Source organism: Gobius niger (genome assembly GCF_951799975.1).
Source record: "Gobius niger genome assembly, chromosome: 19".
Classification (NCBI taxonomy): Eukaryota; Metazoa; Chordata; class Actinopteri; order Gobiiformes; family Gobiidae; genus Gobius; species Gobius niger.
This window is the reverse complement of record NC_136870.1, coordinates 25,526,405-25,539,680: the sequence shown is the minus strand read 5'-3', so window position 1 is coordinate 25,539,680 and position 13,276 is coordinate 25,526,405. Positions and strand designations below refer to the sequence as shown.

At 40.6% G+C, this 13,276-nt stretch overlaps 1 protein-coding gene across 1 annotated transcript; it reads right to left on the bottom strand.

Annotated features, from left to right (window-relative positions):
- Positions 1-211: 211 nt before the first annotated feature.
- lhpp (phospholysine phosphohistidine inorganic pyrophosphate phosphatase) lies at positions 212-10,378 on the bottom strand. Its single transcript, XM_079577277.1, has 8 exons — positions 10,228-10,378; positions 8,746-8,835; positions 8,562-8,659; positions 8,346-8,499; positions 5,069-5,132; positions 4,855-4,947; positions 2,718-2,809; positions 212-347 (listed from the first exon to the last, which is right to left on the bottom strand). Exons 1-8 carry the CDS (start codon positions 10,356-10,358, stop codon positions 251-253), a joined length of 819 nt encoding a protein of 272 aa, XP_079433403.1. The 5' UTR covers positions 10,359-10,378; the 3' UTR covers positions 212-250.
- Positions 10,379-13,276: the final 2,898 nt, after the last annotated feature.

The window sequence follows — 13,276 nt, the reverse complement described above, 5'->3', positions numbered from 1 at the left end:
AGCAACAGATCAGGCGGGACGGGGCCCTAAAGTGGGTCGCAGAGGGTCAGATTTGGGCCGCTGCTCTAAAAGCATAATTATTTAAAGTATCATACATCTATCTACATCAGTGTGACCTGCAGAGGAGCTACAGTCCTTTAAACTTAAATTAAAGCAATTAAAACATTAAAATCTGGCACTGGTGAAGAGAGCGGCTCCTGAACGCAGGATGGGAGGTCGGACGGCGAGGGTAAAGGTTAGTTTTCAGTCTTCAGAGTCGTCGGTGTCTCAGCAGCAGCTCCACCGCCTCCTTCAGGTCGTCCACCGTCCCGTCTGCGCTCACTGTGGGGTGGCTCTCGTCGCTGGCTCTGGAGGAACAACAGAGGAACAGAGTGAAGGGCAGAGGAAACGTCACGGTGTAGATCAGGGGGGGGCGAGTCTGCATGAGCGACGATTCTCCTCGTTGTTTAAAGACCGACGGCCAAACTCCTCATTGTTGCCTCGAGTAAAGCATCACTTTTAACAATTGTACATCATATATGACTTACGTGAGTGTTCTGCTCAGAAATGTTGAGGAATTGACTTTGTTTCACAGTTTTTAGCTTAAACCAAGGGCATTTTCTCCAGTTCGGCTTTACCCAAATCTTAAAGCTTCTGGACTGGAGTTTATGGTAAATGGTCTCAACTTATATAGCGTTTTTCCATCTATGTTTGGCACTCAAAGCGCTTTACAGCAAGGAACCAGTCACCCATTCACTCTCTCATTCATTCACCAGTGTACGCAGACACTGGAGGCAAGGAGGGTGAAGTGTCTTGCCCAAGGACGACGACAGTGTGCACCTTCAGGAGGCGGGATTCAAACCCCCGACTTCCGATCATGAGACGACCCGCTCTACCAACTGCACCACTGTCGCCTGTAGGCTGTTGTTTACAGCCCAAGACTGTGGGAACCCAGGGTGCTGAGGGTGCTGCAGCACCTCCTGGAGGATTGTTTGTGAATTGCAGGCCATATTAATAAATAGGAAATATGCACAGAAAAAGTTTAAATTTTGTCCCTCAGCACCATCCATCCATTTTCTTCCGCTTTATCCGGGGCCGGGTCACAGGGGCAGCGTCTCAGCAGAGACGCCCAGACTTCCCGATCCACACACACCTCCTCCAGCTGTTCTGACCCCGAGGCGACACCAGGCCAGCTCGGAGACACAGTCTGCGTCTGAAACCATCAAATCATATCCTCTAAGCTCTAACACTAGTAACTAATCCTTAACCTTTCATGGCTCGACTGTTAGATCTGTGCAGTTAGTGAACTAGAGCTTCGGGAGAATTTTGAACAATCCGTCCGTCCTTAAACAGGGGAAAGGGAAGTGACATCACCAACAGCTGTTTTTCTTCTTCTTTAAAGTTATTGGTGGAGTGAATCACTCGAGGGTGGGGCCGAGGGGGGTGGGGGGGTTTGGCGCAGTGGCTTGTGGGATGGCACATAGCTCCTAATCACTGGTTAGTTAGCATCAGAGGTCCCTATGCTAAAGTGGCTATGATAGTTAGCATCAAGGCTCCTTTCCCTAACTACTTCCTAACTGACTTACCATTTCGGAAGCATCTTTCCATGGCGGACGCTGACGCACATCCGGTTTGGCGTAAGAGCTCTTACCAATCTGATGGTTTCGGACGCAGCAAGAGGCCTACCAGCGTGTCCTGGGTCTTCCACGAGGCCTTGTCCCACTAGGACATGCCTGGAACACCTCCCGAGGGAAACGACCAGGAGGCTCCGAAACAGAAATCCGATGCCCGAGCCACCTCAGCTGCTCCTTTCGACGTGAAGGAGCAGTGACTCTAGTCCGAGCTCCTCTGAGTAACTGAGCTCCTCACCCGATCTCAGCACCCACCAACCAAAAGATCTTCCCACGGCACTGTTACAGCCTAGAAGTAAACGACAGTCCAGCACGTCAAAATAAAAGCAACAATACTTGCAACATTACAAGAATATAATTAGATTTAGTGTTTTGTCTGTTAATAGTTAGGCACAAATTAATAAGATGCTGCTTTTATTTTGACGTGCTGGATCGAAACAGGAAGTCGAAACTTGGGCGGCGTTGTTATGTCTTTATGAGCCACAAAGTGATGTTTCACATGTTTCTGATGATTTGCAACAATATCGCTTCATCGCCATCGTGAAAACCCCCCAAAATATTGAGATTTTCATTTTTGTTAACAACAAGTCTGATAAAACTAAGTCAGGATGGAAAACTTTGCCGTTTATCCCACCTCTCATTAGAAAGAGTATATGAAGCAGAATGTCGGTTTAGGAAAGTCGTGTTTTTAGACTTGCAACCCACTTCTAGATACACATTTTCCAGATTTTTTATAAACTTATACAGTAAAAATAGCCGAGCAAGGAAAGTCATTCATCTGAGCCCAAATTAAACAAACTTCACATCTTTTCTGTGTCTGTTTCTCCTCCAGACTGAGCCGTTTCTTAAAAAGTCTGAAGCTCAAATAAACTTCCTGCTTTTGTGGACGCGGAGTTTACATTTCGTTATATATGGACGGGCGACAGGATTTTCCACTCGCTTCTGGTTTCACCTGAAAAAAGGAGCTCCAGAGTTTGTGAATCTGACAGAGATAAGATGGTGTTGCAGTGCCCTCTAGTGGACCAAACCTGAACAACACATTGCAGTTTAGATGAGTTTGTGAACACTGGGTGGGAGCAGACGGTGCCCCACGGTGCCAACACTGACCTGTACTTCCCGGTGCGGACTTGCACGCCCTTCATCCCGCAGCCCTGAGCTCCGCCCACATCGTTCACCAGGTCGTCGCCGATCATCAACGCCTGGAAACGGGAATGAAATCTCAAGTGACTTTGCTTTTCTAACCTCTTAACCCCCACCTTAACCAAGTGCAGTGGAGTTAAAGGGATATTTCAGGATTTTTGACATATGGCCTCATTTCCTAGTTAGTTTCTGGAGATATATATATATATTTTTAATTCATGCAGTCCTTAGAGAAGAGTTTAGTGGTGCTAGGCCAGGGGTAGGCAACGTCAGGCCCGGGGGCCAAATCCGGCCCTCCAGCACAGCACCTCTGGCCCTCAAGATGATTTTGAGGAACATTATTACTAATCAGAGAGTATTTTAAACATTATTAGAGTTAAATGGGAGAAAAAAAAAGGTAGAAATACTGTCAATACACCCGATGGAATTTGAAGGAAGTGCACGGGAAAAAGAATAATCGTTTTAAGGAAGAAATTACATAAATCTACTTGAATGAACAGATTAAATCTAAGGTTTGAGTAGATTTGTTCTGGTTTTAGACGAGATAAACCTTAAGTAATAGTTATTCTCTTAATTCAGACAATTTTGTGTCATTTCAAGTGAAAAACAATGATTTGTCTGATTTCAAGTGGGTTTTATTCTTGTTCCGTTGGCCCTATAGTGTTAGTATCTTGGATTAGTTCAAACCTACTCAAATTCAAGATAGAAGAACTTTAATTCAAGCAATTTTAAGTCATTTATCTAATTTAAGATGTAGTGTCCAGTGTTGTGCTTTACTTTGGGCGAATAATCATCGGCTTCGGCCCTCGGTGTATTTACAATAAAGAAAATCATCCCTCCGCCAAAAAAACTTGCCGACCCCTGTGCTAGGCTAATGCTAGGCTAGTGCATGTCTATGGAAACTAGTAGCCTGCATTAAAAACAGTCTGACCCAAGCGCTTTGAGTGCCTAATGTAGGTGGAAAAGCGCTATATAAGTTGAGACCATTTACCATTTACCATTTACCAAGCACAGAGCACCTGAGGCAAATCACTTACAACACCAGACTAACCATAGAAATGTCTGTGTTTAAAAGAACTTATATCTGAGCAGCATCAGCTTCCTGGTTGTAGCTAGTTAGGGGCGGAGTGATCTGCTCGGTTACCGGATCTACAGTAGTTTGTTTACCTGCGGCCGCCATTACTACAATTCACAAAGGAGCTTTCTACAAATCCGATATGGCAACGTTTGGAGGACGAGCCCATGATTTTGAAGAGGTTTTTAATGCAGGCTACTAGTTACCATAGACATGCACTAGCCTTGCACTAGCCTAGCACCACTAAACCCTTCAGATATAAGGACTGCACTAATTCAAATATATATATCACCAGAAATCAAGAACAATTTTTTTCTTTATGTTCCCCCCACATTTTACTTATTTTTTCCCCACGTTTTGTAATTTTTCCGTATTTTCCCCCTCATATTCTGAAATGTTTTCCATATTTTTCCAAATTTTTTTCTTTATTTTTCCCCATATTTCCCTTATTTTTCCCCACGTTTTGTCATTTTTCCTTATTTTCCTCTCAGTCTTTCCCCTCATATTGTGACATTTTTTCCTATTTTTTCCCCCAATTTTTTCCCCATTTTCTCTTTATTTTTTCCCCAATTTATCCCACCATATTTTGACATTTTTTTCCATATTTTTCCCCATTTTTTCCCCATATTTCCCTTATTTTTCCCCACGTTTTGTCATTTTTCATTATTTTCCCCTCAATTTTTCCCCTCATATTGTGACATTTTTTCCTCAATTCACAAAGGAGCTTTCTACAAATCAGATATGGCAACGTTTGGAGGACGAGCCCATGATTTTGAAGAGGTTTTTAATGCAGGCTACTAGTTACCATAGACATGCACTAGCCTAGCACTAGCCTAGCATTACTAAACTCTTCAAATATAAGGATTGCATGAATTTAAATATATATATACAGTATCTCCAGAAATCAACAACACTCTGGATAACTCGGAAGTGAGGCCCAATGTCAAGAATCCTGAAATATCCCTTTAAGGAGGTTAAAACTAAACTCCTGATAAGAAAAAACCCCGATAGGAGTCGAGAATGAAGCACCTCATGCGGCTGCAGCCCCATGTCGCTCAGGACGCTCTGGAAGAACATTGGAGACGGTTTTCCGATCACTTCAGCTTTGACGTCACAGGCGTACTGCAGAGGAAACATAACTGATTTTTAGAGCAAGTTTTGATCTATTTTGTGTGTGTGTTTTAGTTATTTTGCCTCCCCAGGACCATATTTTCTTTTGCCTTTTGTAACCGAGCTGCGTTACCTCCAGAGCCTTCATGTAAACTCCCACGTCCAGCTTCAGCCCGTCCGTCTCCTTGTAGTACCTCCTGAAATACACACAAAAGAGCTTTAGATTTAGGGCCGGGCGTTATTGACAAAAATGAACCATCAGACAAATACAAAGATGTGCTTTAAAGGAATAGGCCACCGTTTTTACATACTAAGATATGTTCTTAGCTCACTTTAGTCGTGTTAATATATCCCCGTCTGGTCTTTGTCCGTGCGCTCTGTCAGGCAAACGGAGCACATACGCAGCCTCTCCCACATGTCACATAGCTCCGAAAAAGCTCACGATAGAAGCTACCAAGCTCTTCCACGTGTTCCCTATTTAAATAAAGTTACGTGAAGTGTTTTCATGCGAAGTATATTTACCCAGAAATGTAGCATGTCGATTTTATAAGCAAATAAAAAGGGGGACTATATTGTGAGGCGTAATGATACGAGGAGCACAGCGTCCGCGTAGTAACTCCTAAAGACGTCCCCCGCTCACTTCCGTCAATAACCTTTAGGAGTTAGTGCGCGAACGTTTTACTCCTCGTATCATTACGCCTCACAATATAGTCCCCCTCTTTATTTGCTTATAAAATCGACATGCTACATTTCTGGGTAAATATACTTCGCATGAAAACCCTTCACGTAACTTTATTTAAATAGGGAACACGTGGAAGAGCTTGGGAGCTTCTATCGTGAGCTTTTTTGGAGCTATGTGACATGTGGGAGAGGCTGCGTATGTGCTCCGTTTGCGTGACAGAGCGCACGGACAAAGACCAGACGGGGAAATATTAACACGTCTAAAGTGAGGTAAGAACATATCTTAGCATGTAAAAACGGTGGCCTATTCCTTTAAATAACTGCTTTTACATCTCTTTGTTGCTGGAAAAGATCATCGTCCTGAACAGACTACACAAAGGCAGGAAAACACTTAACATGTGCTCCCCAATTTTTTTCCAGATTTTTGTCTTTATTTTTTCCCACCATATTTATAGCCATTGTTTCCATATTTTTCCAAAAATGTTTTCTTTATTTTCCCCCCATATTTTACTTATTTTTTTTCCCCACGTTTTGTATTTTTTCCTTATTTTCCCCCTCAATTTTCCCCCTCATATTCTGAAATGTTTTCCTTATTTTCCCCCAATTTTCTCTTTATTTTTTTCCCAATTTATCCCACCATATTTTGACATTTTTTCCCATATCTTTCCCCATTTTTGTCTTTATTTTTTCCCATCTTTTGTCATTTTTCCTTATTTTTCCCCTCATATTGTGACATTTTTTCCTTATTTTTCCCCCCATTTTGTCATTCTTTCCCCAATTTATCCCACCATATTGTACCTTTTTTCCCCCATATTTCCCTTATTTGTTGTTCCCCACGTTTTGTCATTTTTCCTTGTTTCCCCCTCAAATTTTCCCCTCGAATTTTGACATTTTCCCCGCCAATTTTCTCTTTAAATTTTCCTTATTTATTCCCATTTTTCCCCCATTTTCTCTTTAGGCTTTTCTTCCAGTGTTTTCCTTATTCCCCCCCCCCATATTTTGACATTTCTCCTTATCTATTCTCAATTTTTCCCCCCCTTTTTATCTTTAAACTTTCATTATTTTTCCCCCATATTTTCTCCCCAATTCATCCCACCATATTTTGAATTTTTTTTCTCCATATTTTTCCCTATTTTTGTCTTTATTTTTTCCCCACATTTCCCTTATTTTTCCCCATGTTTTGTCATTTTTCCTTATTTTCCCCTCAATTTTCCCCCTCATATTGTGACATTTTTTCCTTATTTTTTTCCCCATTTTGTCATTATTTTTTCCCCAATTTATCCCACCATATTGTACCTTTTTTTCCCCATATTTCCCTTATTTGTTCCCCACGTTTTGTCATTTTTCCTTATTTCCCCCTCAAATTTTCCCCTCGAATTTTGACATTTCCCCCCAATTTTCTCTTTAAATTTTCCTTATTTATTCCCATTTTCCCCCCATTTTCTCTTTACGCTTTTCTTCCGATGTTTTCCTTATTCCCCCCCCATATTTTGACATTTTTCCTCATTTATTCTCAATTTTTTTCCCCCTTTTTCTCTTTAAACTTTCATTATTTTTCCCCCATATTTTGTCCCCAATTCATCCCACCATATCTTGACATTTTTTTTCCATATTTTTCCCCATTTTTGTCTTTATTTTTTCCCCATATGTCCCCTATTTTTCCCCATGTTTTGTCATTTTTCCTTATTTTCCCCTCAATTTTTCCCCTCATATTGTGACATTTTTTCCTTATTTTTTTCCCCAATTTATCCCACCATATTGTACCTTTTTTCCCCCATATTTCCCTTATTTGTTGTTCCCCACGTTTAGTCATTTGTCCTTATTTTTCCCCCTCGAATTTTGATATTTTCCCCCCCTCAATTTTCTCTTTAAATTTTCCTTATTTATTCCCATTTTTCCCCCATTTTCTCTTTATGCTTTTCTTCCAATGTTTTCCTTATCCCCCCCATATTTTGACATTTCTCCTTATCTATTCTCAATTTTTTCCCCCTTTTTCTCTTTAAACTTTCATTATTTTTCACCCATATTTTCTCCCCAATTTATCCCACCATATTTTGACATTTTTTTCCATATTTTTCCCCATTTTTGTCTTTATTTTTTCCCCCATATGTCCCTTATTTTTCTCCATGTTTTGTCATTTTTCCTTATTTTCCCCTCAATTTTTCCCCTCATATTGTGAAATTTTTTCCTTTTTTTCCCCCCCATTTTGTCATTATTTTCCCCCCCATATTTCCCTTATTTGGTGCCCACATTTTGTAATTTTTCCTTATTTTCCCCCGCCAATTTGGACATTTTCCCCGCCAATTTTCTCTTTATGCTTTTCTTCCAATGTTTTCCTTATTTTTCCCCCATATTTTCACATTCCTCCTTATTTAATTCTCAATTTTTTCCTCTTTTTCTCTACAAGCTTTAATTATTTTTTCCCATATTTCCTCCCCAATTTGTCCCACCATATTTTGCCATTTTTTCATAATTTTCCCCAATTTTCTCTTCTTTCACATTTTGCCTTTTTCCGCATATTTTTGCCAATTTATTATTATATTATTATTATTTTTTTACATTTATTTCCACTCCCCCACATTTCTTGACACTGGAAATAAACTAGATCTTCTAAATGTCCATATCTTCCAAACAGTAGTTACGATATATCGCCACAGCTTTATCTACATGTTGAATCCTCAGTATCTCAGGAGAGTTTGTGCATAGTTTTGCGAGGACGCCGCTCTCACCCCTGTCCCAGAGAGATGAGCACCGGTTTGTCCAGCCCGACGAGGACCCTGAAGGCATCGTTCATGTTCTGATACGAGAACTTCTCCGCGGCGTCTCCCATGACCACACAGTTTGGGTTTGTCTGGTCCACGCCGTCAAACTCCGGCAACAAACCTTAAAAAGGAGAAAAATGTTCAAAGATGAGTGCGGTGATGGAGGGGACGTGTGTGCAGTACCGTCGTAAACCAGCAGGTGGGGCCGCAGTCCTCTCTCCTTCAGCACAGACACGGCAGCAGGAGCCGGAGAAAACACCTCAGACACAGAGATGTCGAACCTGTGGAAATATTTATCTTTATATTAAACGTATGAATGCTATTGGTCAAGCCCGAACTACAAGCAGAACTTCTGACCCGTACGAACCCTAATCTCTGCAGTTTAGCCACAAAGCGGTCCCTGGACGCCTGGGTCTCGTTGGTGCAGAAACGCAGCTGGAGGTCAGACTGTTTTAACCTGGAAACAGACAGAAAAAACAGGGTAAAGTCATAGATACACAAATATTCTCCCACATTGGTAAGACTCAGAGTGTATTTGTTTTTTATATATATAGAAATGGAAGTATAAATCCATATAGAAAATACAATAGGGCTGCACTATTACAATCAAAATGTTTAAAAATCGTAATGATTGTATACTTTGACTAAAAAAGATCCTTCATGTTTTATATAGACACATATATTTTATATATATATATATTTTATATAGATACTAAGATACCTAAAATATATTGCATTTTTAGACAAAAGAATTGGGGAGTGAGTCACTTTCAAAAACTTGCAGCCTGGACATTATAGTATAGGAGAGCAAATAATAAAGCTGTTAACGTGAACAAATAAAACCAAGACCTAATATCTGTTAGACTACTTTTTTGTCACATTTTAGTCACATATTTGTCAATTTTTTTTATCACTTTCTCGTCACATTTCTGTCACTTTTTTGTCACTTCTTCATCATATTTTTATTACATTTTTGTCACTTTTTTGTCATTTTTTCATCCCATTTTTGTCACTTTTTTGTCACATTATTATCAAATTTTTATCACATTTTTGTCACTTTTTCATCACATTTTAGTCACATTTTAGTCACATTTTGTCACTTTTTAGTCAAATTTTTGTCACTTTTTCATCACATTTTTGTCACTTTTTCATCACATTTTTGTCACTTTTTTGTCACATTTTAGTCAAATTTTTGTCACTTTTTCATCACTTTTTTGTCACATTTTAGTCACAGTTTAGTCACATTTTAGTCACATTTTGTCACTTTTTAGTCAAATTTTTGTCACTTTTTCATCACATTTTTGTCACTTTTTTGTCACATTTTAGTCACAGTTTAGTCACAGTTTAGTCACATTTTGTCACTTTTTAGTCACATTTTAGTCACATTTTGTCACTTTTTAGTCAAATTTTTGTCACTTTTTCATCACATTTTTGTCACTTTTTCATCACATTTTAGTCACATTTTTGTAACTTTTTAGTAAAATTTTCGTCACTTTTTCATTACATTTTAGTCACTTTTTCATCACATTTTTGTCACATTTTTATCACTTTTTCGTCACATTTTTTATCATTACATTTTTTATTAAGAACAACAACAACAACAACAACAACAGGTAGTTTAAACAATTTACAAAGTGCAATAAGATTTGCTTCCCCTTGTTATAGATAAACCCCCTCCCCACCAGTTGCATTAATAGAAATGTGACTTTATTTCATCTTTACACTTTTATCTGGAGTTCTGGGAGCCTGCACCGTTCCTTTTGACAGGTAGGCTAATGCTAACAGCTATCGCCGCTGAACATGCTAATATCGGCTCGTTTTATTAATTTCTCTTTAGTTTCGGACGTACCTTTGCACCGCCTCTATCGACCCGGGTATGGCCACTCCGTCCCCCTCTCCGCTGTCGTACAAAACCCCGCACATGTCCAAAATTACACCTTTTAAAGTGTTAGCAGAACCCGGCCACTCTGCGGCGGCCATGACGGCGACCACTGCGCATGCGCGACGCCTCACGCTTTGGACTTTTGACAACCGGGATTTTGAAGCCAGACTTTTCTCCATTGTTTTATCTAAACAAACAGGACTTTTTAACACTTTCTTTGGATCAGTTAGAAAGTTGGTTTTGCAGGCGAGGTTGAAAGCTCAATAAAGCTAATTTAGCAACAGAATTTAATGCTTGGGTTGAAAATGTAAACAGCAGAACAGATGAAAGAGGAATAAAATCATTATCCAGGAAGATTGCTTTAAGTGGTTCAGGTTCAACTGGAATTTTAGACTTTATTTGTTTTAGTTAGAGATTATTTAATCGCTTTAGTAATGCATTATATCTATATTACACAGTTTTCAGCCAGTTTAAGTAGGTAGTAGCTTAAGTAGGTGCTCCGCCTCCTGGGTTTGTCCGTGTTTCAGAGCGTGGTGTCCTGCACTGGTCAGCTCCACCACCTTCCACTTCCTCCTGCGCAGCTCCCTCCGCTCCACAACAGTCTTTCGCCATCTTCTGGGAAGAGCTTAGCAGTTAATCTGTTTTATTCTCCAGTGAACGTCCATTAGCCAGAACAATAGGAGGGATTCAAGGCTGCCTGGATACCGTCTTGTTTGTCCCTTCTTTGTTTCCTGTAGTGCCTCTTGTGACGCCTCCACTGTGTTGCAGGTGAGGGGGGGCTCTTGGTGCCTCTTCAGTGCCCATCCGTCCATCCATCCATCCATCCATCCATCCATCCATCCATCCATCCATCCATCCATCCATTTTCTTCCGTTTTATCCGGGGCCGGGTCGGGGGGCAGCAGTCTCAGCAGAGATGCCCAGACTTCCCGATCCACACCAATGGCCGCCGGCTGCTCTGCTTTATGACCACGACACTGGGGGCTGCCATTGCTCCGCCATTGCTGTAGTACCTCCATATCGCCACTAGTCCCCATTGAAAAGCATTGGGGTTTAGATGCCTTAAAAACAAATTTAACGCCTGGTTTCAATTTTTTCAACACTAGACTAGGCTCGATATTCCTCCTTAGATAACGCTGGGTTAGTCACAATTTAAGAAACCAGGCAAGAATTTTAGAAATCTCGTACTTAATGAGAGTCGGACTGTTAGCATTGGAGCAGCGCGAGCTACATTTCATGCAAGGGCAGAGTCTACGGTGAAGATCCCGCCCTTATGCCCTTCTTAGGAACATGCTTCGTCAGAGCCGGGGAGGAGGAGTCTGTAAATCCACCATGAATTCCCCCACGAGCGTGGTCATTATGATAAACGGGGAGGAGTCAGGAGAAGCTGTCCATTTATATATACAGTCTATGATCCACACACACCTCCTCCAGCTGTTCTGACCCAGAGGCAACACCAGGCCAGCATGAGACATAGAGGGATGTCTCTGAGTGTGTCCTGGGCCTTCTACGAGGCCTACTCCCAATAGGACATGCCTGGAACACCTCCTTCGAGAGGTCACCAGGAGGCATCCGAAACAGAGGAGGAGAGAAGGAGCAGCGACTGTACTCCGAGCTCCTCCCGGGTAACTGAGCTCCTCACCCGATCTCGGAGGGTGCGCCCAGCCACCCTGCGAAGGAAACTCATTTCGGCCGCTTGTATTGGCGATCTTGTCCTTACGGTCATTACCCAAATCTCATGACCATAGGTGAGGGTGTATATCGAGAGCTTTGCCCCGACTCAGTTTTTCAGAAGAAATGTGTTGGTCTCAAATGCGTCTTTAGCTCATAAGCTGCTGCTTCTTCTGGATCATTGTGGACTCTCTGCAGTAAAAAAAAAATCCACTGAACCCACAAAAACACGGCAAAGACTTACAAAAGTATCCAGTAAAACCATGTGGAACAGAAACAGGTATTTTGTCAAATTTAGGTCCGTTTTACACCAGGTTTGTTCCTAAGTTTATCTTGATCTAGAGTGGTAGTTGGAGGGTCAAATATTGTATGAGAAGGAACTTGGAGTGAGTTTGAGAAACACTTTGAGAATCATCAACCTTTAGGACAGGGGTCGGCAAGTTTGCATCGTGGAGGGACGATTTTCATCTTTGCCAAAACACCATTGTAGCCGAAAGTAAAGAACTTTTTTCTGCAAATGCCAATGTTTTACATCAGTGGTTCTTAAGTGGCTTCGGGACCCAACATTACCCCAGGATGACAATCTGCACCCCAAACAAAACTGTTATTTGTCATATATCGTATAAAATATTGTATTTTCCACACAGGTTTTTTCAATTGTGATCATACCAACCCAAAAACAAACATTTGAATAAACTCTGTTGGTGTTCCCATGCAGTTTCAGACGGAAAATATTGAAGAAAAGTTCCCTTAAGACTCGCGACCCACTGAAAATGGTTCCGCGACCCACTTTTGGGTCTAGAATCCCCGTTTTACATTATATAATATGACCAAGTGGGATTTAACCACTTACCTCCCACCTGAACCGAGCACATTTTCTCCAGTTTGGCTTTACCCCAGTCCAAAAGCTTCTGGAAAAAAGCTGTGAAAATAGCAACAAAACTGAGACGAAAACAATGATGGAAATGTGACAAAAAAGTGACGAAAAATGGATGAAAAAGTGGCAAAAATGTCACAAAAATGTTATAAGAAATTGACAAAAAATGGAAGGAAAAATAACAAATATTTGACAAAAAATTGACATAAATTTGACAAAAAAATGACAAAAATTAGACAAAAAATGACAAAAAAAATACAAAAAAAATGACGGAAAAAATGACAAAAATCTGACAAAAAATGACAAAAAAGTTACAAAACACCCAACAAAAAAATGATGGAAAAAAAACCTGATGACGTGAGGAAAAAGATCCTCTCGGTTCAGGCGGGAGTTAAGCGATTAATAGGTATTTGATCTCTTATTTGCATAACAATAATAATAAATAATAAATAATAATATTTCTCAAAAT